Here is a 27,278-nt window from a genome sequence, read left to right as displayed (position 1 = left end):
TTCTAAGGGCCCACACACTTTTGGAGCCCCCAGATATTGTTTTTATTAGTAGTAACAGCACTAGTAGTAATGTAATAGAAATTATAAATGTATAATCTACCAAACAGTTACAAATATAACAAAATTATGGCTTATTTCTGCATTTCCGGCAAAATCCGGAAAACTGCTCCACTCATGAACAGCTTACGCTCATGGGTAAAATGACATTTGCTCAAATCCCACTCCAACATGAAATTTCTCTGTACTTTAGGCTGCTATATAGTTGTAGCCATTTAGAAAAGGTATTTAGTTTTATATTTATGTTTAAATATAATAATGTTATTTTTTATGTCTATCTGATGTTGTCAATCTGTCAATCTATGTTGGTTATGAAAAGTGAACAGCATGAGTGAGAAAGGACACATCGTAAGATGCGCAATGCCAGGAGTGGGTCAGACATGATTTTGACCACTTCATTAATTTTTGTTTAGTAGAAAGCCTTTCTTTAAAGTTAATATCATTGTGTATAAATTTTATCTTAATTTTAATCAATGTTTCATCAGCCAATTGGGGCATTCTGGGTTGAGCGAGCGGAGCTTAATTGGTCAGTATTACTAAATAGCAGACAAAGATTTTGGATAGCTAGGTTGTCACGGTAGGGGGCCCAACACCATATTCTTTCATAGGGCCCAAAATAGCTAGCGGTGCCCCTGACTAGAAAAGTAGTTCACATTATACATATAGCACATGTACATATTGTATGTTCTTGCTATACTTATGCTATACTTTTGAAGTATAATCATATTAATTTCAACAAATTATTTAAAATCTTGTTTAATTGAATCTCATATAAACAAATAAATAAATAAAGGTCTGGTTAAATCAAGGCAAACACAATTCCTTTTATTACATAGTTGCTTTATTACATAAATCCTCTTTATTTTAAACATAAATCATTGTGGGAATTGGGCTTCTGAATGCAAGATTGTAAAGAATGCACAGATGTTTGAAAAAATATTATCCAGTCTAAATATTATCCAGTTTTAATGTGATGATTTGTAAAATATATAAGTTTAAATGTGTAGGAAAACTAACTCTTTCTAAACAAAAAATTCAAATAATAAAAAAAAACCGACATGAAATCACAACTATAACCAGTAGTTGGCAGCAAATGAGCTCTTATTTGACTTATAGGCTGCGTCCGAAAACCTAGGCAGCTGACTCGTTGCCTCGCTGCCTTATCAGACAATGACTTAAGGCAGCGTTTGTGCATGAAGGCACCTCACAAAACTAATTTCTGACAGACTTCTCAAGCCTTGTTTATACTCGCCGCGGCCGCAAGAGCGCGAGGGTGCGCGCGGCAAAAATGACGTCGACGCGGAGGGGGCGGTCTCGCGCGTTGGCTCCGCAAGACCCCATTTCGCCTGGCGGTGCGCAGCGCATTTTTTGTAACTCCGCGCGCACCTCCGCATCCGAAGATGTACGATTTTGAGGCGACTTTGTCCGAGCTGGTGCGTCAGTACCGGCACATTTATGACCATTCCATGAGGGATCATCGCGACAGCCAGATGGCACAGAATTCATGGAAAGTTTGCATTGATCCATCCGTCCAACCATCCATTCCTTTTGTGAATAGGACTTTAGAATACATTTGCATTAAGCACCCAGTTTGCACTTGTCTTAAGTAACTGCTTACATTTTCAAAATGAGCCTACACTAACTGAAATAGAACCTTTGATAAAATAAGGCATGTTTTATAAAAAGTAACTGTACAAAGAGGCTTAATTTAGTACATTAGTTTACAAGACACTTTCTGCAGCATTTATTGTGCTTGTTTAGTGTTAATTTCAGAATGTACAAACAAAATCAGAAATTAGTTGTCATCTTCAGTTAATGCACTGTGAACTAATATATATATATATATATATATATATATATATATATATATATATATATATATATATATATATATATATATATATATATATATATATATATATTAGTATAAAAACCATCTGCAAAATTTGGGGGAATGTACTTGTACTACGATCAACGAAACTGTGGTCGAGCCCAACTTGTAACTGTAGGCAACACATTTTTGGTTACTGCCAGACGCAAGAACACGTAGGGTGACGGCCAGTCTCTCTTGTAAAGTTACGGGCTCATGTGGGTTCGTTTATGTTCCACGAACGGCTTGCGGGACGCCATGTTCACCTGTTCCGGACCGGTAAACTACTTCTTCGCTCGTGCTTTCGACGGATTTAAGAACAATTACTCCAAGTCGCCCTCTGTCGTTTCACAGAATACTACAACGGCGCGCGCGTCGACTATAAACGCCTCGTCCGTTTGGGGGAGGAGCGCGCTCAGTTTGCGGAGCTCGCGCTGCGGAGCCAGGCGCGAGTATAACAGGGCCTTTACTGTGCGTTCACACCGCCGCCGGCGAGAGCGCCAAACTTCGCTCTGGCCGCCCTGCCATCGACGCTGTAGAAAGATTCGTGGACGCGCTGCCGCTCTGACGTAGATCGAATGCTTGGTCTTTTTTGAAACGGCATTTAAAGGGGCTGCAAAGCAAACAATCATGTTGACCGGCATTTGTGCTGACTGACCACAAGTAGGGTATAACCGTATAATATAACCTCATGAAATCATTTAAATGTGAAAGTTAAAAAAAAGCAGATCGATGGAAAGAACTTAACAATTATAGTTACATGTTTGCTAACGAAATAAACCAATTAAAAGCCATTTGTGTGGTGGATAAATAATGTTGCACGTCTTCTTATCAAACCCGCCGCACCAGCAGTGATCAACCTCTCCTCTATTTTGCTTGGGAACTAATGTGGTAGGAACCGAAGTTTACAGCGCTGCGTTCTCTAGAATCATCTCAAGCGGAGCACTACTACATTCCCATTGGTTGCCGCCGGCTGCCGCCGAACCGCGTCATAGCTCATTACCATAAAGTTGACCTGACTTCAACTCTCCTTGACGCCCAAATCGTCCAAGACGCGCCGCGCCGCGCCGCGCCGCTCTCGCCGGAGCTCGCCGCCGGGCTCCCATTGAGAATGAATGACTTCCGGCCACTTTGACGCTCTCGCCGGCGGTGGTGTGAACGCACAGTTAGGCAGTGTAACCGTTTAATGATCTACAGCAAAATAGAGAGAGCTTTGGTGAGAACAAAACAAATATTTAATTACTTCATTAGTAATTTCTTGCTAGAAATGACATCAGAAGTGGAAAATGTTGGTAAAAACATAAATTTACTAACTGACCAGCAAACGCAACTTTCGGACGCCATCTTTTTTTCTAGCTCAACTGTCACAGAATGGAAAGCACAGGATTGTGGGATATCAAAGGCAGCGAAGGATACGTATATGCTGCCTTCAAAAATCGATCAGATGAAGGTATCTGAGGAGACAGGAAGTGAAGCTAACATTAGATTCGGACGTGCCTTGGTGCCTTCCTGCCTTGAAATGTGTCCTCCGAAGGCAACATTTTCCAGGTTTCAGACGCAGCCATAGAGGGCATGCATTGACGTCACTTTCCCGCCAGAACACGCCCCCTCAGTCGGACTGAGTGGCAGAAAAGCTGCTGCGAGACTGGATTTAATGGTAAATGGTAAATGGACTGCATTTATATAGCGCTTTTAACAGACCAATGGCCATCCAAAGCGCTTTACACATTGCCTCACATTCATCCATTCATACACCGAATGGATGAATGTGAATAGGGAAAACCATAAACTGTGCAAACTATGAAAACGCTATCAGTTTAAAGTCACCCAAAAATGAAAATTAGCCCATGATTTACTCACCCAAGTGTATATGACATTCTTCTTTCAGATGAATACAATCGGGGTTATATTAAAAAATGTCATGGCTCTTCCAAGCTTTATAATGGCAATGAATGGTTGTTTCTGTTTTGATGATCATAAAAGTGCTCCACACGGCTTCAGGTGGTTAATAAAGGCCTTCTGAAGCGAAGTGATGTGTTTGTGTAAGAAAAATATAAACTAAAATAACTAACTTCTGGCAGACAGCCATACGTATGGCGCGATGTATAGGAGCATCACAAGCTTTGACGCCTCTTGCGGATAGGGCTGGGCAACAAACTCAAGCCCCTCTTCTCTTATGTAGAAATCCTCCGCCATTTCTCTTTAAAAATTCACGTTTTAGACTTCAAATTCATTACCAGTGTTTTGTTTTGCTCTATCCTCTGCGCCTCCGCGTTCGTCGTAAATCTATGTGTACAGCGGAAGTTAGTTATTTTAGTTTAAGTTTTAAATATTGATATTTTTCTTACACAAATGCATCAGTTCGCTTCAGAAGGCCTTTATTAACCCCTGGAGCCGTGTGGAGTCACGTGCATACCATCTATTAGACATTTCCACTTCCCTTACCTATTATATGAAATTGTGACTGAATTACACAGAAAACAAATAAAGAGCACTCCTTTTATTACCACTAAAGCTGTCAGTCAGAAGAATGGTAAGTTAATTGTATCTGCATCAATTCCAGCTCAGTGTTTCACTGTTAAATTTCCAATAAACAAATATGTAATATTATTAGTAACTGCACTTATTAGCAAAACAAAAGTAATTTGATTAAATTAACTTTATGATATATTTTCCTCCAGCTCTCAAATGTTAGCCCTGTTAGTATAAGCTAAGTAGTGATAAAATTGTAAATTACAGGGAAATTCAATCACTGGCTTAGCACTGGTTAAAAATCACAGACTGAGAGCATGAGCTCCTTCTGATGGGGTAGTTATGAAGAAAGTTGGAGATCCATGAAATTTCTCCTGTAAATACACAGAAAAAGTATATTACTAAGTTAGCAATAATCATATTTCCCAAAATATCAAGTTCAACCATTTCATTGAATGAAATTGTCATAGAAAGATTCACAGAGGATATTAATTTAGTAAAAACCTGAATGTGTTTCACTGCTCTCTCCGTGGCATGAGCCTGAAGCAATGTAACTGTGCATCCACCGAACCCTCCCCCTGTCATCCGACTACCGAACACCCCATCCACCTCCAGTGCTGCCGACACCAGCTCGTCCAATTCTGGACAACTGACCTCGTAATTATCCCTAAAACAAACAATATCAACCCCAGTCAAAGAATGCATCATTAAAAGCCGTTTAACTGGCAGTTACCCCCACCTATCGAACAACTGGGTTAAGCAAACAACATTTCAGTCACTGAAAAGCACTTCTAATCTTGGGATGTTTTCAAGGATTTGACTTTTGTTAGTCTTCCTCGATTGTAGATGTTTACCTAAGAGAATTGTGGCTCTCCACCATCAGCCTCCCAAACTCTTTGTAATCGCCTCTCTTGAGTGCCTTGGCAGCTTGCGCGGTGCGTTCAATCTCCTCAATCACATGACGTGCCCGTTGGTATGTCACACTGTCCAGTCGATCCTTGGCAGCTAATCAATTCAGATTAGAAATATGTTTTATTATGAAATGACCTCGATTAAAGACATACTTTATGGTGCCTGGTCAAAACCTTTCTTTATCTTACCCTCCAAGTCTTGCAAAGTAGCCTCTCTTAGACTTCTCTTGCCCAAAACGACTGCTGCGCTCTCACATTGTTTTCGTCTGGTGGGATACTCGCTGCCTGTGAGCGAATGTCTAACGTTGGAATTAGTGATCAGGATTACAAGTCCAGGGTCAGCTAAAGGGACAGCAGTGGCTTCCAAAGATCTGAAAAGATTGCATTTAATTTTGGTAATACATGTTTTGACCTTATTTTGTTTACACTTTATTAACTTGGGTGTACTTACCCAAGAAAGTACTGGGTAATATAAGGTAACTACACTTTATTGCCAAAAGTTTTGGGACGCCTGCCTTTACATGCACATGAACTTTAATGATATCCCTCCCATTCTTAATCCGCAGGGTTTAATATGGAGTTGGCCCACCCTTTGCAGCTATAACAGCTTCAACTCTTTTGGGAAGGCTTTCCACGAGGTTTAGGAGTGTGTTTATGGGAATTTTTGATCATTCTTCTAGAAGAGCATTTGTGAGGTCAGGCACTGATGTTGGACGAGAAGGCCTGGCTCGCAGTCTCCGCTCTAATTCATCCCAAAGGTGTTCTATCGGGTTGAGGTCAGGACTCTGTGCAGGCCAGTCAAGTTCCTACATCACCAAACTTGCTCATCCATGTCTTTATGGACCTTGCTTTGTGCACTGGTGCGCAGTCATGTTGGAACAGGAAGGGGCCATCCCCAAAACGTTCCCACAACAGGGCCAAGCCCAACCCCTGAAAAACCACCCCTTACTATAACCCCCCAACACCAAACTTTACACTTGGCACAATGCAGTCAGGCAAGTACCGTTTTCCTGGCAACCGACAAACCCATACTCGTCCATCGGATTGCCAGACAGAGAAGCGCGATTGTGTCACTCCAGAGAACACGTCTCCACTGCTCTAGAGTCCAGTGGCGGCATGCTTTACACCACTGCATTTGACGCTTTGCGTCTGTACTTGCCTTACTGCATTGTGCCAAGTGTAAAGTTTGGTGATGTAAGGCTTGGATGCAGCTGCTCGGTCATGGAAACCCATTCCATGAAGCTCTCTTCGCACTGTTCTTGAACTAATCTGAAGGCCAGATGAAGTTTGGAGCTCTGTAGCTATTGACTCTGCAGAAAGTTGGCGACTTCTGCGCACCTCAGCATGCGCTGACCCCGCTCTGTGATTTTACGTGACATACCACTTTGTGGCTGAGTTGCTGTTGTTCCCAATTGCTTCCACTTTGTTATAATAGCACTAACAGTTGACTGTGGAATATTTAGTAGTGAGGAAATTTCATGAATGGACTTATTGCACAGATGGCAACCTATCACGGTACCACGCTTGAATTCACTGAGCTCCTGAGGGCAAACCCATTCTTTCACAAATGTTTGTAGAAGCGTCTGCATGCCTAAGTGCTTGATTTTATACACCTGTGGCCATGGAAGTGATTGGAACACCTGAATTCAATTATTTGGAGGGGTGTCCCAATACTTTTGGCAATATAGTGTAAATGGGTTAAAGGGTTAGTTCACCCAAAAATGAAAATTCTGTCATTAATTACTTACCCTCATGTCGTTCGACACCCGTAAGACCTCCGTTCATCTTCGGAACAGAAATGAAGATATTTTAGTTGAAATCTAATGGCTCTGAAAGGCCTCCATTGGCACAATGTTTACACTCTCAAGACCCTTAAAAGGTACTAAAGACGTCGTTACAATGTCCATCACACTACAGTGGTTCTAAAATAACTTTATGAATCAGCGAGAATAGTTTTTGTGCGCAAAAAAACCCTAAATAACGACTTCTATAGTGATGACGATTTGAAATCCTTGTTTTGAAATCGTCATCACTATACAAGTCTTTATTTAGGGTTTTTTTGCGCACAAAAACTATTCTCGCAGATTCATAAAGTTATTTTAGAACCACTGTAGTGTGATGGACTTTGTAACAACGTCTTTAGTACCTTTTAAGGGTCTTGAGAGTGTAAACATTGTGCCAATGGAGGCCTTTCAGAGCCATCAGATTTCAACTAAAATATCTTCATTTCTGTTCCGAAGATGAACGGAGGTCTTACGGGTGTCGAACAACATGAGGGTAAGTAATTAATGACAGAATTTTCATTTTTGGGTGAACTAACCCTTTAAGGTTAGGTTTAGGGGTAGGTTCAGGGTTAGTACCTAGTTATAACCCAGTTATTGTCATTGCTATAATACATAGTATGTACATGCGGAACAGGAAAGTGCTACCATAATTTTTGTAAATGAGCAACAAAATATAACTGATTCATTCTAATCTATTGATTGGCAAATCTATTTACCTGCAGTCAATGAGTAATGCATGGCCCTCTTTACCCAAAACAGACACAAACTGGTCCATGATGCCACAGGGCACAGCAGCATGAGTGTGTTCAGCCTGCTGACAGGCCACTGCCTTTGCTACCTGATCCCCATCATCTGTGGAGGCGCAGAAAAGATGTTCACCAAGGATGCATTTATTTGATCAAAATTACAGTAAAAAACAATGATAAAAACTTATGGTTATGAAAGGACTTTTCCCATAATTTCCATCAAGGTGCAAAGCTTGTGGCAACAGAACCATAAACTAACAAATACAACCTCAGAACAGGTCTGTCTTAAACACTTTATATGTTATCAGTAAGTTAATTTCTCTATGGAAATGAATGAATGGGTATTTTACAAAGGCCGTTTAAAAAGTGTGTGTCAGACAAAAGTGATCACCTGGACACAACTGCTGCAGGAAGGTGTACACAGCCACTTCAAGTGAGGCTGAGCTGGAGAGTCCGCCTCCTAGTGGCACACTACTGGCTATTACAGCTCTAAAGCCAGGGATGGGTTGTGCTGTGTTAAAGGGGTCATAGAATGGTACATGCACTTTTACAAGTTGATTATACGGAAATGTGTGTTGGCAGTGCCTGTACACAACCATCCTATAATGATAAAAATACATCCAGTGTTTTTTTTTAATATCCTTATATATTTTCCCCTGTCTCAAATCGAGCCGTCTGATCGTGTGACGTTACACGGTGTACGCCCCTCCTACGATTGTTGATTGACAGCAGCGTTTCAACACAGACCCGCCCTGAGCGAGCTGTCATCAGTCCGCCATTGTTGATACTCTGGAGCAGAATGGCGTCTAAGCGATCGTGGTGTTGTGTTTTATTAACCTTTATATTAATCTTTGCAAATCGCTTGCACGCTTCACGATGAATGAGGCTAAAGTTTACAGGATAAGTTACATTACGGCATGCTTTCTGTGTATGACGCTCTCAATATAATTCATAATCCCACATTTATAATGAACAACGCGTTATGTTTGTTATTATAAACTGTGTACTCGGGTGATAAAGTTAACGTGGTAACACTACACTAAGCTTACTTTTGTACATGGTTTATAACGGTGTCTGTTACTGATTAAGAAGTAATGTAAAAAAAAAAATCTTATAACATAACATCAATCTGTCAATGAACTAACACATCAGTAAACACAAAGCAACTACGCTACTCTGCCAGTACAAAGATAGATCAAAGTGACATGACGTTAACCAACCATTCAGAAACGTCCTGTTCGAACTTTGTTGGGTTTGTCATCTTGTTCCTGGTCCGACTCCGGTTCAAAATGATAAGGTTGCTTAGATGTGTCCTCAGAGACTCCCGTTGCCATTATTTCTCGAAAATATACCCTCAAATGTTGTCAAGGCAACACTCCACGTGTGTTGTGGTGTTGTGTCGGGTCGAACCGAATGCCCCACAGAGCAGAGGGGGCGGGGTGAGCAAAGCTCATTATCATTTAAAGTCACATACACTGAAATGACTTGCTGAAAACTGAGTTGGTTTTGACCAGGTAAAATGAGTGTTTTCTTACAATACTAATGAGAATTTTTAATTAAAGTATATTACAAACTTTTCATTTAGACACTAAAGAATCATATTAACTTGTACAAAAATGTCATTCTATGACCCCTTTAAGAGAAGACATGAAAGCAGTACTATTAGGCTCGATCAGGTTCAGTTTAGTAGAAGTATATATATATATAGTCCATGTTATTTTCAGAGTAAGACAACAGTGTGCTCAGCAACTATTCCGCAAGTGTTGGAAACATTGCATTAAAAAGTTAGTCCAAAGATGAGTTCTCAGCATAGGCCCCTAGGGTCACATTTCGTGCTAGAGACAGACTAAATGTACACATACTCATTACTTCCCTTTTTTTGCCAGATAGACAAAAAACGATGGCAAAAGATTACCTCTGTAGTGCTGGACAACTCCCTTTACATAATTGGCCCAGTTTGGCTGCCCTCTTAAAAGTGGGGTCAGTTCATTTGGGAGATCAAAGTCCACCATCCGGGGCTCATCAGCAGCTTCAGTCAGAGTTACAACACAGCACTTCTTGCCAGAAGTTTTGCTGCCCACCATAACGGTCACCATTGGCAAGGCCTGCAACCATTCAAACAAACTTTAAAACTCAGATTGTCAATCGTAATTGCTGGGTTTGGGCTTCCATGATTAATTTATAACATAATTATAATTTCCATCTACACATACGCTAAAATATATTTAGCCTAATATTAAATACATTAATGTAATATCTTGACTGAAAATTATTTTTGCTTGTTTTAAAACCAGCTTTTTCGAATGTGTTGATACAAATACTACACAAGTCGTCAATCTATTTTCTGTAAGTTACATTATTGTCGGCTCATCGGTTAAATCATTGGCCTTTGGTTCCGTGACAGTGAGTGGCTCGGGAACTACACGGACCAATTTAGTCCGATTTGTGAAAAATCAATATAAGTTTACGATGCTTTTGGGAAACGCAGCGGTTTTGTGAATCGTTTCAACTGATTCATTCCTTAGTAGTTTCAAAATAAACCACTAATTTGCGTCAAAAGAATGTCGTAAATATTGCACACAAAAAAAAAACACTTTACAAAATATTGCACTTTCCTTTTATACTTTACCAACCATGGGCGGATCTACAGGGGGGCAAGGGGGGTCAGGTGCCCCCCCACTCTAGAGCCTTGCCCCCCCAGCTGCCCCCCTAACTTTGATGATCCAAAAACTGTACTTGTAAAAACAACCCGCCAGTATGTCCAATATATTTACCAAAAGTAAACCATTTAATTTTTTATTTTAAATGTATTACAATTAAAATACATAAAATACCCCTCCCCCCGCCCCTCAAATACTTAGCTACATCCCTGATTCAAACGTGCAGAGCGGCGGTCGCTCAGTCTGGCTCACACACAGCGATTCTGCTGCGGTGCGGTGGCCCTACAAACCCACTGGAGAGACTGAGCTGCCCCAGAGCCCCTGAAGGTGAAGTGAGTTTCCCCAGGTGTAGTTTAAACACACGTTTAACTTAAAATTACATTTGTAATGAATGTATTGTATGCTAAAGACGATTCAGCATCAACAAAAACAGCGAGTCTATTACGTTAGCCAAAATCAGCGGTTGTGATTCGTAAGAGCACTCTTCCCTTTGATTAGCCTATTTTGATTTTAGTAAAGACAAGAACAGCTTAATAAAAAATATAAAAATATTGTATCCATAACTGCCAAATCTCACGCATTCACCGTGAGACACACGCAATTGACACTTTTCACGCTCTCACGCACAGAAAAATCGCGAAGCAAAGATGACACAGAGACCGACAGACTAGACAGAGCAGGTTAACGTACTTATGATATAAAAAAAATCTCAGCTCTCAGATTCTGTCACTTTTATTACGAAATTCAAACAATAAATGCCGTTTTGGCGCTTGTAAATGTTACGTGACAGATCCCTAGCTGCACGTGGACCGATCATCTCTAGCTAATAGTAAATAAACACGAATGGACAATGTTGAAAGAAACAGTAGCCTACAACTTACCTAAATGTATATTCCTCATACATAATATCGACCAATCAATCTAACAAAGGGGTCAATAAAACAACTGGAGAACAATTATGTCACATAACATTTACCTCAGGAAAGCCTTTTAATTATTATGATTGAATGATTTAGCCATTTAGGCTATAGCACATTAGTTGGCAAGAAATGTGCTATAGTCGAGAGTATTTTGCTAAATATGTGTAGTACCATATTACATATTTATTATATTTTTATTTATATAATTAAATAAAGTTGTTATTATAATAAAAAAACGCATTATATGTAATTTGAGTTATTTTGAACCTTAAATAACACTGACAGCTGATAGGGCTCTCTGTATGTTCACAGCATTAGGTGAGTAGTTTTTTCTTGAGATTAGGTACATCTTGTGTGCCTAATATTTATCCAAATGAGTCAATATTAAATCAAATCACAATAATTTAATTGAAATAACAAAAAAGCTTAGCTTACCAGAAATTGTACCATGTAAACACTGTAACATGTTGAGAAACACATAACGCTGTTTGTGAAACATTTTGCTGCAAAGCACAACAACAGTCGCCTTAAGCTTAAGCTTTCCTAAAAAAATGGGTGATCATGGGTCATTTCATTTGTGGACTGTAATTATAAGTTATTAATTATAATAAGAACTTGAGTATTGTCCACTGTTGTATATTTGTAGTCCACTGCATCTTGGACACAATTACGGTACTTTTTTATATTTTCATTTGGCTTTTTATACTGTTTTGTTTTGTTTGAACACTGGGCTTATTCCTGTTGTGAATTAAAAACCTTTGTAGTGTGTAAGGGCATGATTAAACAATAAGTACTGTAGTTTAAAAGTGGTTTTGTGTTTGTTTTGTTAAAGCAATTCACATATAGGGATTTCCATGTACCGTCTATACTGCCACCCTGCCAAGACCTCTTGCCACCCCTTTGCCCCCCCATGTCAAATTTTCTAGATCCGCCACTGTTACCAACACTTGCTGTAAAATAGGATTTAGTCATGAAAGTGTCTTACCATTGGGAGGACAAATCCTTCATTATAATCTGTGTGTTCTCCGATTAAATTCACACGTCCTGGGGCGCAAACGGCAACATTTGCATCATCCCCGTCAAATGTCTCCCGAAACACACGACGAGCATCAGAAACTAAATCTGCAACATTTTTAATGGGACAAATGTTTGCCATTGTGACGCAATATTGCAGTAACTCGAAGTTTTAGACAGATTCTCGTTAGCTGAAGCCCTGCGCAGTTTAAAACACGGAGCAACTCATTAACACAAGAAGGTGAATACAATTGAATTAATCCATGAAGTTCATGCAAAGGAACCGAAACCAGCAAGTCAAGTTCAGATACTTCCTGCACAGGTCCTGATTGGTGCAAAAAGTCATATGACACGTTTCACAACACGCTGCATTGTGTCAAAGTCCTGTTCTAACCTGGTAACAATGTAAGAAAAAGGCAAAAAGGCCATACAATTTCATAACAGAACAAGATCGATTTATAATAATACTTGCTTAGACAAAAATAAATAAATAAAAGGTTTTAGGTTATATTTTATCAAACCATATTGAAAGTTATTGCCTTGATCACTTAATTTTTCATAAATTGTATGGCATAGCCTACATTTTTTTAAAGATATTTTATCAGACACCAGAGGGTGATGAATTAAAAAATGCACTAATGAATACAATATTTTAACTAATGTATTGTAATATTTCTGAAATAAATTATATATATATATATGTGTGTGTGTGTGTATACATACATTGTATAAATATTCAACTGTCAGATCTGTCTACAAAACACTTTATTTACAGTTTTCGCAGCCTCCTTTAAATAGCTTATTTATGACACTTTTCTCCTACAGTAAATGACAATGAAACGGAAATAGATAACATTACATTTTTGGACATAATCCATAAAATAGATTTACATTGATGAAATGTATGACGGACGAGATCCCTACAAATTAAGCTTTAGGGTCTTGAATCATATAAGTGCTTTAACCCTTCTTCAAACCATCAAATACTTCTGAAAACAAAAGTAATTTGTTTCATTTTGGTGCATATAAAACAGTGTATGTATAAAACATTGCATAATCTTTAACAGGGTCTAAAAATATTCATTAGTGTAATTTACTCCTTTATGCAGTGAGACAAAAGGAGGTAATGATAACCAACTTAACTTTGGTACTTACACAAATCCATCCAAAACCACCTCTATAAACAAACAATGCAGTTTGTTAAAACATTACCTTTTCATGTATGACACATTTTATTTGAATTCATGTAAATAATGAATTCTCTGAGCTACTGATTATTTCCTTCTCCATCTATGGAACCCTTTCCTGCTGCTGAGCCCTTAACTTTCTTTGAGGTCTTGGCTTTGGCAGACTTGACAGGTTTCTCACTTGTCTCTTTGAGTTCAGTCTCCTCTATTTCCTCTGTGCCGTTATCCTTTTCCGCTTTCACTTTACGAAGTTTCTGCTTTGCTTTCACAGGAGCAGAGAAGGTAAGCGAGGCTTTATTAAATTCTAAGGGAAAGATCCCCACGTCCCCATCAAAGCGGTTTTTAGCCACCTGAAGGGACCTTCGGCCGGGACACGTCACCAACTTCTTCTCCTGAAGGATGAGCACGTTATCTGCCTCCTGACTGGCCTGATATGAGGAAAACGATACATTAGACCTTGTAGATTTTCTTATAGTAATAGTATAGGTTAATGTCATATCAGCATCAGAGGATATCTTCATGGCAAAAAATATAAGGGTTGCATAAATACAATAAAAATAAAAAACAAATAAAAAAATACCACAGTTAAGATTATATAAGATTTACATATGATAAAAACCTTTTCTGGTAAAATCTTACTTAAGTTCTTAAGTGAGCTTACTACATAAAAATGTATTGTAATTGGAAACGAAGCATGTGCATGTTAAAATCGGTATACTAAGTTTACAGCTCAACTGAAGTTGCAGAGGAATAAACATGTGGACACAGTCTTTATCTACCAACCTTGGCTGTGCCAAAGATGGATGCTGTCTGCAGTTCTTTATCATCCTCTTCTTTCCGAGGGTGGATAATTAAAGTCACGTGACAGCAGCTGTTTGTGGCAAACTTCCTGAAGGCTCCAATTATGTGGTCTTGTACTGCAAATCTGAGAGAAAAAAACATTTGTAAGAATGCATGTATACAGGTGCTGGTCATATAATTAGAATATCATCAAAAAGTTGCTTTATTTCACTAATTCCATTCAAAAAGTGAAACTTGTATATTACAGGGTTTTTCCTGGGTCAAAAATGGTCTTCGGTGGTGGCTGACAGACATGGTCATCCACACACACAGTAAATTACTCTACCTACGTGATCTGTGAACGCAATACTGACAATACATTTAAAATAAATGCAAAGAAACCGTTTGTAATTTTTGCTTATCTTATTTTGACATCTGATATTATGTATGATCTCTACCTTGATGTTTGTTTCTTTTGATCCTCAATTTTTACACTATTTACTGATAATTGTTTTGGCATAATCATATCAATATTAAAAAGTAGCATTAAAAAAATGAACAAATAGCCTAATTTTCTACCATATACAATTTAGTAAAATGATCAGCTAGTTAACAACTTTGTTCTGGTCTCACCTCACTCCAGTCTACACTAAATTATATTTTACTACACATTGTCAACATAAATAAGCTTAATGACTGTGGATGATTAAACTAATTCTTACTATCCACTCTTGCTAAAGTGTGTAAGCACACTTGTGTTCTCATCTCAGAGGTGTTCTGAGTAAATGATTCAACTGATTCTTGAGTTCAGTGTTGGACGGATCAGTTGTTCTAACCAGTCGCTAAAATGATTTGATTCAAAAGGAATCATTGGTTCGCGAATCGGACATTAGCAGACGCGTTGTGTGCGAATCCCGTCTGTTATAACATCGCGAAAGATTTGTCAATACAGAAAACACTTCATAACTGAATATAATGTTTTCCCGTTTATTGAAACTATGGTTTATGTCAGCTGGTCAGAGAAGAGTCAACATTTTTTGAGCGCAGTTCACACCCAGCGGTAATTCAAGGAAAAAAATGTCCGAATGCGGCACGTGCAACATGGATTCGGTCTTCAGACCTTTTGATTTTGATTAACATGTGAAATATGAGCCAATATGTGAAATATGAGAAGACATCGACAGACAGACAGAGAGCGTGCGGGGGGGAGGAGCTCTCTGCTCATTCTCTCTGTCACTCAGTTAACACGGCCGAATCGCAAGTGCAGCAGTCATCTATTCTACATCACTCATAAATCACAATAACTCATCAAATAAGGCTTTGGCGGGACAAAAATTTGTCTTGGCGGCCACCAAAAAATTTTCAATGCAGGAAAAACCCTGCTTGTATATTATATTCATTCATTACACACAGACTGATATATTTCAAATGTTTATTTCTTTTAATTTTGATGATTATAACTGACAACTAAGGAAAATCCCAAATTTTTGAATATTGTGAAAAGGTTCAATATTGAAGACACCTGGTGCCACACTCTAATCAGCTAATTAACTCAAAACACCTGCAAAGGTCTTTAAATGGTCTCTCGGTCTAGTTCTGTAGGCTACACAATCATGGGGAAGACTGCTGACTATTGACTAGTGATGAGCAGACCGAGACTTCGTGAAGCACTGAAACAGTTGAAGCAAATGTGCCATATTGTTTCGAAGCTTCGAATCAATTTGACACCCGTCTCTACGGCGACACCTAGTGGTCACTTGCATGTGTTGATCTGAAATAACCTTGAAGATCCATGTAAAAAAAAACATCTTGGTTTTTTAACCTGTAGCCTGCTCATTGTGAATAACTATAGTTTTTTTTGGTCATGAAAATGATTGATAAAAATTATTAATACAAATAAATAAAGCCACAATGTGTCACATTTGTTACATAAAATGTTTTATCCAAAAATATTATTTGCTCTGCTGTTGAAGGACTTAGCCGACTTTGTTTTTTTGTTTTTTTATATATACATATAATTTCTCCAGCCTTTGAAAAAATCCTCTCACACGGGACACTTGTTGCTGGCATGCACAAATATTTTTTTAGCAAGTTACTTGCATACAAACGAGGGAAAATACTGCTCTCCCAAAATCTCTCTCCTCTCACAAAAACCCACAAGGTGAAGACGGATTAACTTCACTTTTAAACTGTGGGGAATTAGGTTCATACAGATGTGTGACTGTGTGGTTTGTTCCCGCCCCTTTCAATCAAACGCAGTTTCGGCAGGCGCCACCAGATGAAACACTTGAAGCTTCATTTAGCCATAGTCACGTGACATGGGTGTTTCGAATCACAGTTCGGAGCAGTGTTTCGAAACATCTGCGCTTCGGGATCTCGGCAAAGCCCCGAAACGTCAGTGTCGCGTCTGTCATCCCTACCATTGACACCTTGCACAAGGAGGGCAAGACAAAAGGTCATTGCAAAAGAGGTTGGCTGTTCACAGAGGTCTGTGTCCAAGCACATTAATAGAGAGGCGAAAGGGAAGGAAAAGATGTTGTAGAAAAAAGTGTACAAGCAATGGGGATAACCGCACCCTGGAGAGGATTGTGAAACAAAACCCATTCAAAAATGTGGGGGAGATTCACAAAGAGTGGACTGCAGCTGGAGTCAGTGCTTCAAGAACCACTACGCACAGACGTATGCAAGACATGGGTTTCAGCTGTCGCATTCCTTGTGTCAAGCCACTCTTGAACAACAGACAGCGTCACAAGCCTCTCGCCTGGGCTAAAGACAAAAAGGACTGGATTATTCCATGCCACGCCGCATTGCTGCAGTAATTCAGGCAAAATGAGCCCCAACTAAGTATTGAGTGCTGTACATGTTCATACTTTTCAGTTGGCCAAGATTTCTAAAAATCCTTTCTTTGTATTGGTCTTAAGTAATATTCAAATTTTCTGAGATACTGAATTTGGGATTTTCCTTAGTTGTCAGTTATAATCATCAAAATTAAAAGAAATAAACATTTGAAATATATCAGTCTGTGTGTAATGAATGAATATAATATACAAGTTTCACTTTTTGAATGGAATTAGTTAAATAAATCAACTTTTGATGATATTCTAATTTTATGACCAGCACCTGTATATAAAAATTAACGTTTGGGCCAATTGTAATTATTTGATTAATTGGTAATGACATTTTTTTTTATAGAAATCTGACTCAGAAAGAAAACATTCAAGCTGAAGAAATACTTGATAACTGAGCATAACTAGAAAATGTATTATTGAATATAGAATTTCCATGACTATTTCACTAATTTCCATGACTTTTCCAAGCATGGTAATCACACTTTTGAAATTCCTCAACATTTCCAATTTTTCAGGACCATGGAAACTATGAATACATAGCATATTAAAATTGTTGCCTCACTTGTCCACAGACAGGTTCTCTTGGCCCATCATAAACTGCAGGTTGTCAATGATCACATGACTGATGTCATACAGGTAAACAGCATGCTGCATGGTTTCCAAAACAGTCCTGTACAGGGACAAAAATTGCAGTTCATATTTAAAGATCATGAGAAGAAGCTGGTCCTCTGCAAAAGGAAAATATAAAAGTAAAAGCCAATATTACAAATCCATAAGACTTGCAATACAATACATATTTACAATCAACCAATGTATTCAATTTTAACAAAAGAATGGCAATGATTTACTTGATGTTCTGCTGCCCGTGAAAGGTCATAAAGTAGAGAGGCAGGTCCTCAAACTTATCAGCCCACATGTCATATTGGTCCAGGTTCTCCTCCAGCCTTTGCTTGGCAAACTGGGTCAGCATAATTTTGGCCAGGCGCACATTGTTGATTTCAAAGCTGCCCCACAATGTGTTGACACCCTGCATGCACAGATCTAGGGCACACTCGCTGATGAAGGTGGTCTTTCCACTGCCTGTGGGACCTGCATATACATATAAGAATAAATGAAAATATATGTAACATTTATTGTTTATCTAATATTTATACACATATTTATTTTTTTATTATATTATATTATTTCACACATTTAATAAAAATAATAAATCTTATTTAAATTTGTTTAAATAATAAAAATCTGTTAGAAAAATGGTTAGAGGGAAATCCTGTGTTGACTGTACCTGTAAAAACCGTCAGCTCCCCTTTGCGATGACCTTTAAGGATTCGATTAAGCTCAAGGAATCGAGACCACTGTATCCCAGCCACCTGCTCCACATTAGCCAATTCCCCGTACACATCCTCCCGTAGCTGTTTGAAGGACACAATGGACTTGTGGGCAGCAGGGATGGAAGCCTTGACAATTCGCACCAAGTTCCTGCCCTGGGCCAAAGCCTCACTGGGGCACGGCTGAAACTCCCCAGGCCGGATCAGAGAGCAGCGTTTCAGTCCAAGTTTCCTGGAGAATATTTTTGAGGCTTCCCAGGAGCGCATATCTCCCCCCAGCCACAGTGTGACTTTCTTAAATTGCTCCAGATAAGGCAGGAGGATCGGAGGCAGACAGCTTACACCCCGAGGCAAGGCCAAAGACGGAAGACCTGTAGCCTGACTCACTGCCATGCTGTCCACCTCACGTCCCGTGAGCACAACCTCACCGTCTTTCCGTCCTATCAAAGGCAGGCCGAAGAGGTTGTGGTAGCTGGAGACTTTTGGAACCGTGGCTTCAGTGTAGACCACCCGTCCATCTCGCATGGCAGCAGAAAACAATTTAACACCCCGGAGGCCCGAGTCACGTCCACTAAACCAGGGGAACACCAAACTCTTGGTTGGTTTGAAGAACCTGACCCCAAATTTCTTCAGTGTGGCATTGGTGATTTTACCGATCTGGAACATGGTTTTAACAAGCTGCACCTCCTCGTCCAGGAGGTCGGAAAATGGCACGGAGCTGCTCCATATTCTTTGCACCTCTTTCATCTCCATCTCTCTTTCTTCTTGCTCCTCCAAGCTCTCGGGAAACCCCAGCAGCACATTAGGGCTGATGGATGTCTGACCATCATTCAACATCACCTCAATACAATCCTGGAGGTCCTCCCAGCTCCCCTCCACCAAAGTCTCTTTACACAGAAACTGTCCGGTGGTTTTATCGATAAAGAGCGAGTAGTTCTCTTTTCCAGATCCCTCAGGTGCTGGTTCCAGAAAAATACTAGGAGCATGTAAGCAGCTGTAGCCATCATGGAAAGGGATATCTTTAGAACGAAGGTACTGTTTGATATCAGTCACTGTGAGTGGCTGGACAGGGAAATCGATGATTGACTTTGCATCTTTTCTCAACGTTCTGCAGAAATATAAGACAACAGCAGGTCGTAATCGGTTTTCCAAACAATACAAAGTTGGAGCCCTAAAAGAGGGCTGCAGGACTGGATTGAGGCAGGGCTGGTAGAAAGATAGATATCTCCAGGGAGGAAGATGAGAGGGTTTACAAGGACTACAGCCCGTCCCCTGCAAGAGACAGCCTGCCCCCCTGAGAAACCTGCTCCTCCACATTTGCTGTTATTTCAGGACATCAGACCTGCATTGATTATAGAAAATTTGCACAATTACAATATGCAGTTTAAAAATGTGGCTGAAACAGAACAAGGGGAAAAAAACGTTCCTGTGATATTGCGATAAAATTATCTCAATATTTAAAACTATGAATTCCAATATATTGAGATATTTAGATGGGACCATGACAATGTACTGCATAAAAGCAATAACATATCAATCATTATTAACATTAACAATCATGAATGCATTCATGAGGAAAACAAATCATTAGTAGATGTGTATTCAAATAGTTGCAAATGTCATGAAACTCTAAATCATACGTTTTCATATTGAATGCCCGTGAACTAATCTAATGCTTGCAACGGATTTATTAAGTAAATGTATTATAGAGCGTCACCAAAAAAGAACTGTATACCGTATAAGCATGACACCTAACGTTATTACTCAACGATAATGTACGTGTTTCATATATGAATGCACATGAACTATTCTAATGCTTACGACGGATTTATTAATGAAAGTTATTATAAAGCGTCACCAAAAATAACTGTACCGTATAATGCATGACCCCTAACGTTATTACTAAACAATTATGTACGTGTCTCTATAAAATTAATGAAGCTAGTGAAGAGAAAATTTGGCGGGAAATATGTATAAGCAACGCATATACCGTAAACATTTGACATAAACTTACTAAACTGTAGGAAGCGCGCCAAACTGTTATCATGTGTCTGCATGTTCCACTGAACATGAGGTCCGAACTCCAAAATACTTCCGTGTGAAACATGAAACTCTTGTCGTGGTGTGTCAAGACAACGCGAATTAGACTATGTTGCTTCAAATCGTAATAAACATATCTTTATAAATAATTAAGCTGTTAATGGTCAAATTCCCTGTAATAAAGTTGTTGGAAACGTTCTGTTTGTTACAAAACTATATTTCAATCACTTCTGATGGGCAGCTTCTATTTCCACCCGGACGACAATTTGTAACGTACCTGACATTACACATGTCTTCTGACGGCTGTCCTCTAAATCTAATCATTCAAAGTGCGTGATATTACTCTTACCAATTCTGACAGCAATCAAAGAGTAAGTTGAACTGAATGTGGAATCTCTGAAGAGGTGGACATGACTGCTCGAGGGACACCGAGTCGTTTTTTACAGAGCGTTCTTCACAATGGAGTGGGTCGCTATGTTTGTCAGCTAAAGCGAATGTCTCTGATCTTCTCAAAGAAAGGACAGGGCTCTTTGGGAGTCAGGTGGGTTTACATCAGCTGTGTTGATCGTGTGTAATACAATTGTACATAAACTACCAATAGAGCATTCCCTTTGTATCTATCTTATTATTTGGGTTTAGTTAGTATATGTAATACAGTTCATGTTACAAATATTTTGGGGTAATTTGAGTTCCACATTTCAGTGAGATTATTTGACATTGTTTATTATTTGTGTCACTTATTGTAAATCATTTAATTCTAATGATAAATATTCCTCCAGGGATTTCATTGAGGAAGGTGTGGTGGACTTTGCCAAAAATAACCCAGGAACTGTGATTTACATTTCCCCTCAATCCTGCAGAATTCCTAAAATAGTAGCTGAATATTGTAAGTCTGAACCTTAGTGATATTTTATTATAATGTTTTTATCTGCTGACTTACATGTACATCAAATTGTTGTTTCCTGCAGTATTGACTAGCTTAATGTTTATAAAGTTTGGATTCATTAACATTTTTTTAATGGTTTTGAAAGAAGTCTCTTCTGCTCACCACGGCTGCATTTATTTGATAAAAAATACAGCAAAAACAGTTTTATTGTGTAATATTTTTACAATTTAAAGTAACCTTGCTGAATACATTTATTCATTTATTTAAGCCCCCCCCCCCCCCCCCCCCCCAAAAAAAAACACATTCTTACCAACGGTAGTACAATGTTACAAATCTTTCTATTTCAGATAAATACTGTTCTTTTGAACTTCCTATGCATCTAAGAATCCTACAAAAAATGTTTACTCAACTGCTTTCAACATTGATAATAATCATAAATGTTTCTTGAGCAGCAAATCATATTAGAATGATTTCTGAAGGATCATGTGACTTCAGGACTGGAGTAGTGATGCTCAAAATTCAGCTTTGCATCACATGAATAAATGACATTTTTTAAATATATTTAATTGGAATTATTTTTTTAACATTTTAATATTTCACAATATTACAGCTTTTTTTTTTTTTTATAAATTTTTTACATAAATGCAGCCTTGGTGAGCAGAAGAGACTAAAAACATTAAAAAACTTAATGATTCAAAACTTATATATTAAATACCAGTGTACTCACTGTTTTTATTTAATCTATTCAGTAAACGGTAATGTGAAGGAGGAGACGGTCACCAACAAAACATCGCAGCAAATTGCCGAATTTATAACCAAGATGTCCAGCCAGTCAGGACTGGACATAATCCGCATTCGAAAACCCTTCCACACAGACAGTCCCAGTATCCAGGGCCAGTGGCACCCCTTTACAAATCGAGCCCCCAGCATCGAGCCAGTGGGCCAACAGACAAAATAAGGACTTTGCTTTGTATTTATTCCATGATTGATGTGCTGACCTTTTGGATGAGCTGTGAAATTCCTCTGCCACAGTGTGAAAATCAGCACAAATTCAACAGTACTATGATAATTTGGATGTTTTAAGCAGTGACCTGTTACTAGACTGTTAAAATGATACTTTTCTGTTTAATGAATCACGACAGATTATTTGTGGCTTGATTAAAGTTTATATAACAATTAATTTCCTTATAATATGCCCATCCATCTGTTTTCATTGGGAAATAAAGTTTTGAACCTAAAATCAGTCAATATGCTTTTTTCCTGATTTATTGTGATATTATTACACGATGCCATAGAAGCATGGGTGTAGCTATGCTAACTCTACTAACGGGGAGGATGGTGAGGGGAAGGGGTAGGTGTTTGGAGGTGGTTGCAGGTCCCCCCAAGGGACTGAAAGATGCTACCAGAGCTGAGTAGATTACTTACAAATTGTAATTTATAATTTACATGCATATCATGATGTGACCATTAACCGACATCAGAGAACCTTGAACTTAATTTTATATTTATTATTAATTTTACATATTGGCTTCATTTTCTATTGACCTAACTTGCATATTAAAATCTCAGGGGATGCTTCAAGTAAATATATTAGGTCAAAGAAATTTAAGTGGACAAAAATTTTGGCGAATCCCTGCATTGCATGTAAATATGAAATGACGTGAAGAATTTGTATATTTGAATGTTTGAAAGCCAAAGAAAGCCCTCCAAAGACATGAATACATGGTTAAAAAACTTACTGAATCTGAGTTATAATTCAAATAATAATGAATGTGTTAGTCGAGTTGATTAGATATGCAATGTTGAAGTGTTGAGAAATTATTTCTGTCAATGCAGTGATCAATTGCTGTGGGTTTCAGTTTTCAGTGATAGTCACATGAGTAGTTTCTGGTCTGTGTGTGCAATTCAACAAACCTGGAAGACCTTCTGAACGTATACAAGCAGTAGTTGTTTTTAGAAAGGAAAATTTAAAGGGGTGATGAATTGAGAAATCAACTTTCCCTTGAGCTTTTGATATATAAAAGGTAATGGTAATATAAGAATATCCTGTAAGTTTCAGAGCTGAAAACCTTCTTTGTTAGTCAAAGAAAAGCTTTCATTGACACCAGGCCCAGCAAACGATCAATCTCAGAATGTGCCCGGCTATGACGTGAGAGTGTAGTGAAGCACCGCCTCAACAGAAGAAGAACAATGATTCTGTAGCCACGCCCACCGACTCGTGCCACTAACATAACACAGGCCTACATGGAGCTAAACAGGATAAAATTTCTAAACATACCACATAAGCTTCATTCGGATTCCAATATTATGAATGCATGGATGAACTTTATTTTTAATGAATATCCAGCTCACGTGGGGAAGACTTTGCGTTAGTTCCTTCATTTCTGATCACGGATTCGTTTGTAAACAAGAGACTGGATTTGCAGACAGGATGAGATTACATGAATGAATGAAGCAACACACTAATGTGAGTAAAACATGTTTTTATATGTGATAGTATTGCATTACAGATCGTTTGATACAGATATATTGATTGTCTACGTGTCTAACGTACCTTAGCACGCTGTCAAAGGCTGAAGAATCCTTTATTTGTGGTTCTTGATGTGCGTTGTTCACTCTCTTGACTTGATATTTGAAGGAAAAATACAATCGCGGAAGTTTTGATCATACAGTCTGCAACGTACTTGGCGCACGCCCGCGTGTGTACAGTTCGCGCTTATATCCACCGATCGGGCGAGCCAAGTAATAAAAAAATAACATTCCAATCAATCGCGGGTGGATGAGAGAGAAATCATTGTGTCTGTTTGATAAAGACGTTTTGTGAGCCCTGTGGGACGAATTTTTCCAGTTGCCGTTTTCCCACATGCTTCAAAACAATCCTTCACGGTGTTCTCGCGGGGAGCCGAAGCTCATTAAATATTCAAATCTTATCCAATCCTAGCCGTGGGCGTTTACTTCCAAGTCTTCAGTACAAGAGAGAGCCTCAAAACCAGGGTAGAAAATAGCCTATTACTTATTCATTATGATGTTTTTGAATGTAAAAACAACGTGAACGTCATAAGTTGACCTCAGACAACAGTATAAAATAAAAAAAGCCAGTTCATGACACCTTTAAAAGACAAAAAAAGTAGTAGCTAGGAGAATCAATGAAATGTGAATATTTGACTGCCATTGTGAGAATAATGTAATAATGTGAGAATAATGTAATCATATAATCAATAAAAAAGTAACTGTAGTGTGAATATTTTAAAACGTAATCTAATTACAAGTACTTAATTTTTGGAATCTGATTATGTAATTACGAAGATTACATGTAATAAGTTACTACCCAGCACTTGATGAGTACCACTTGATGCCACTATATAGTTTTACAAATAAATTATATTTTATATTTTTATTATATTGTGTATTTTAACTGTTCAAGAGGGTAATGGCCTGTGGGAAGAAACTGTTCCTGTGCCTAGATGTTCTAGTGGCCAGTGATCGGAGTCGCCGTCCTGATGGTAACAGTTCAAACAGGAGGTGTCCAGGATGGGTGGAGTCTGTGATGATTTTACCTGCTCTCTTCCTCACTCTGGAAGAGTATAGGTCCTGGAGGGCTGGCAGGGAGGCACCAATAATCCTTTCTGCAGTCCAGATTGTGCGTTGTAGTCTCCTGATGTCAGATTTGGTAGCTGAACCAAACCAGACAGTGATGGAAGTGCATAAAACAGATTCAATGACAGCTGAGTAGAACTGAATCAGCAGCTCCAGTGGGAGGTTGAACTTCCTCAGCTGACGAAGGAAGTACAGTCTCTGCTGGGCCTTTTTCACAATGGAGTCAATGGGATTGTCCCACTTCAGGTCCTGAGAGATGGTAGTGCCCAGGAACCTGAATGACTCCACTGCTTCCACAGTGCTGTTCATGATGGTGAGTGGGGGGAGAGCTGGACTGTTCCTCCTGAAGTCCACTATCATCTCCACCGTTTTGAGCGTGTTGAGCTCAAGGTTGTTATAACTGCACCAGACAGCCAGCTGTTCAACCTCCAGTCTGTAAGCAGACTCATCACCGTTTTGGATGAGGCCGATGACAGTGGCGTCGTCTGCAAATTTCAGGATCTTCACAGAGGGGTCTTTAGAAGTGCAGTCATTGGTGTACAGGGAGAAGAGCAGTGGGGAGAGAACACAACACACCCCTGGGGGGCGCCAGTGCTGGATGTGAGTTCCCCCAGTCTCACTCACTGCTGTCTGTCAGGAAGCTGGAGATCCACTGACAGATTGAGGATGGCATGGAGAGCTGGGTCAGTTTAGCTGAGAGAAGATCAGGCATGATGGTATTGAAGGCCGAACTGAAGTCCACAAATAAGAATTCAATATATTTTGGCGGATAACAAAAAAATCCGCCAACAACAAAATCCGATAACAACAACAACAACAAAAAAGAGCATAGGGTGAGTAATTTTTCAGTCCTTAGCCTACTTTTAAAATATTGTGTTTATAGTATAGTTTTCAACGTGTTTCATTGCTATGTTTAGCGCGACAAAACAGACTGGACAGATCTGTCTTCCCGTTTATTACTAATTATAGCACCAAATAAACATGAATGAACATCATAAAGTATTTTGAAAGATACAGTACAGCTTAATGAAATGTATCATGTCTCAATCGTTCAATGTGTTTCAAACTCGGAAAGACGTCAACAAAGCGGGCTTGTGTTACAAAAGCCAATCAATGACCATATAGCATGCTAGTTAGCTAGGACATCTCTCTCGAGGAGCTTTTTATACAATTATAATTATAAAACTGCATTATATTAATTGTATAGGAATGAATTGTTAATTTTAACCTTTAATAATAATACCAATATGTTTCCTGTGTCCTGTATGTTCTTTACAGCATAATATGAGAGATTTGTTTCCCTGGTAGAACCTGATATTTAGCCGTTTCCCCAAAGAACCTTTCAGTGAACAGTTCTTAAAGGTTTTACACTATTAAGTGCAATAAGAAGTTTCCTTGGATGATACAGGATCTTCATGGAACCATTAATGGCAATAAAGAACCTTTATTTTTAAGAGTGTACCCAAATATCCCTGCTCTAATGTAGTCCTAATACCTCAGAAACTTACGAATAAGTATGAACTTTGTCTGTGATAAGTTAAAGTATGTCATCTTTGTTTAAAAAAAAAAAAATATTGAATGATTTTGCAGGCCCATTACAATGATGTCAACTGGCAGCTGTTACACAGAAATGTTGGGTACTTTTGCAAATCTGTATGCACATATTTCTGATTTTGTGGAGGACCAAAAGTAATTATTTTTTGAATAAACCATTAAAAAAGCCTTATTGGTTGATTGTTAATCGGAATATTAGGGCAGAAGTGTTTCCTCCTCAATATCTATGTTGCTTACAGTCGTGTTGATTGCAGCAGCTGAGAAACCGACATGCATTGTGTGTGTTTAATCTACTGTGACAGCGACACAAAGCTTGAGGACACGGGAGAAAAGCTTTTCTCACTCCCACGTATACTGGCAAAGAAGCAATAAACACAGTTTGCCACAGACCTTGATCATGTTGGGGGCGGGAACATTAGAATATGTTGGCTGTTATCAGTATCAACAGTTTTGGCACATTAAACTCTGTTAACAAAATGTTACTGACCAATACGGATGACATTCAGTGCACAATATGAATTCTTGCAGCTGCCGCTTGAACAGCAACTGAGTTTCCACTGAGATGAATTGGTTGCTGGGTAGTAACCTAGCAAGATAACCCTAGGCTGGACATCTAATCAATG

General features: G+C 38.8%; 3 protein-coding genes across 5 annotated transcripts; 1 reads left to right on the top strand and 2 right to left on the bottom strand.

Annotated features, from left to right (window-relative positions):
- Positions 1 to 862: 862 nt before the first annotated feature.
- Positions 863 to 12,761, bottom strand: galk1 (galactokinase 1). Of its 2 annotated transcripts, XM_079801406.1 has the most exons (11): positions 12,406 to 12,754; positions 9,756 to 9,945; positions 8,232 to 8,351; positions 7,811 to 7,946; positions 5,500 to 5,681; positions 5,254 to 5,404; positions 4,904 to 5,066; positions 4,314 to 4,773; positions 3,702 to 3,946; positions 3,092 to 3,584; positions 863 to 1,287 (listed from the first exon to the last, which is right to left on the bottom strand). In XM_079801406.1, exons 1-8 carry the CDS (start codon positions 12,574 to 12,576, stop codon positions 4,702 to 4,704), a joined length of 1,185 nt encoding a protein of 394 aa, XP_079657532.1. In that variant the 5' UTR covers positions 12,577 to 12,754; the 3' UTR covers positions 863 to 1,287; positions 3,092 to 3,584; positions 3,702 to 3,946; positions 4,314 to 4,701. The 2 variants fall into 2 exon arrangements, with proteins under 2 accessions (XP_079657532.1, XP_079657531.1); XM_079801405.1 differs by having other exon boundaries at positions 864 to 1,287; positions 3,092 to 3,572; positions 3,683 to 4,773; positions 12,406 to 12,761.
- A 419-nt stretch (positions 12,762 to 13,180) lies between these two features.
- On the bottom strand, positions 13,181 to 21,129 carry twnk (twinkle mtDNA helicase). 2 transcript variants are annotated; one of them, XM_079845948.1, is made up of 6 exons: positions 20,968 to 21,129; positions 18,536 to 19,920; positions 18,099 to 18,339; positions 17,813 to 17,920; positions 14,405 to 14,546; positions 13,181 to 14,049 (listed from the first exon to the last, which is right to left on the bottom strand). In XM_079845948.1, exons 2-6 carry the CDS (start codon positions 19,893 to 19,895, stop codon positions 13,702 to 13,704), a joined length of 2,199 nt encoding a protein of 732 aa, XP_079702074.1. In that variant the 5' UTR covers positions 19,896 to 19,920; positions 20,968 to 21,129; the 3' UTR covers positions 13,181 to 13,701. The 2 variants fall into 2 exon arrangements, with proteins under 2 accessions (XP_079702074.1, XP_079702073.1); XM_079845947.1 differs by lacking the exon at positions 20,968 to 21,129 and adding an exon at positions 20,593 to 20,678.
- mrpl43 (mitochondrial ribosomal protein L43) lies at positions 21,026 to 22,750 on the top strand. Its single transcript, XM_079845991.1, has 3 exons — positions 21,026 to 21,159; positions 21,398 to 21,504; positions 22,254 to 22,750. The coding sequence occupies exons 1-3, from the start codon at positions 21,029 to 21,031 to the stop codon at positions 22,460 to 22,462; spliced, it is 447 nt and encodes a 148-aa protein (XP_079702117.1). The 5' UTR covers positions 21,026 to 21,028; the 3' UTR covers positions 22,463 to 22,750.
- The last annotated feature ends 4,528 nt before the right edge of the window (positions 22,751 to 27,278 follow it).

The sequence above is a fragment of the Gobio gobio genome, assembly GCF_949357685.1.
Source record: "Gobio gobio genome assembly, chromosome: 20".
NCBI lineage: Eukaryota > Metazoa > Chordata > Actinopteri > Cypriniformes > Gobionidae > Gobio > Gobio gobio.
The sequence above is the reverse complement of the archived record's forward strand: the minus strand, read 5'-3'. Positions and strand labels throughout refer to the sequence as shown.

What these genes read in the sequence shown, in the direction of transcription:
- galk1 (XM_079801405.1), bottom strand. Translation starts at nt 12,576, where the DNA reads ATGGCAAACATTTGTCCCATTAAAAATGTTGCAGATTTAGTTTCTGAT. An exon ending in AGTTGTCCAGCACTACAGAG is followed by an intron (nt 8,352 to 9,755) that starts GTAATCTTTTGC and finishes CCTTTAACACAG; the next exon opens with CACAACCCATCCCTGGCTTT. An exon ending in TACTTTGCAAGACTTGGAGG is followed by an intron (nt 5,405 to 5,499) that starts GTAAGATAAAGA and finishes TGAATTGATTAG; the next exon opens with CTGCCAAGGATCGACTGGAC.
- twnk (XM_079845948.1), bottom strand. Translation starts at nt 19,895, where the DNA reads ATGTGGAGGAGCAGGTTTCTCAGGGGGGCAGGCTGTCTCTTGCAGGGG. An exon ending in CACGGGCAGCAGAACATCAA is followed by an intron (nt 17,921 to 18,098) that starts GTAAATCATTGC and finishes GTCCCTGTACAG; the next exon opens with GACTGTTTTGGAAACCATGC. An exon ending in CCATCTTTGGCACAGCCAAG is followed by an intron (nt 14,050 to 14,404) that starts GTTGGTAGATAA and finishes TCCTCATATCAG; the next exon opens with GCCAGTCAGGAGGCAGATAA.
- mrpl43 (XM_079845991.1), top strand. Translation starts at nt 21,029, where the DNA reads ATGACTGCTCGAGGGACACCGAGTCGTTTTTTACAGAGCGTTCTTCAC. An exon ending in CAGGGCTCTTTGGGAGTCAG is followed by an intron (nt 21,160 to 21,397) that starts GTGGGTTTACAT and finishes ATATTCCTCCAG; the next exon opens with GGATTTCATTGAGGAAGGTG. An exon ending in TAAAATAGTAGCTGAATATT is followed by an intron (nt 21,505 to 22,253) that starts GTAAGTCTGAAC and finishes TAATCTATTCAG; the next exon opens with TAAACGGTAATGTGAAGGAG.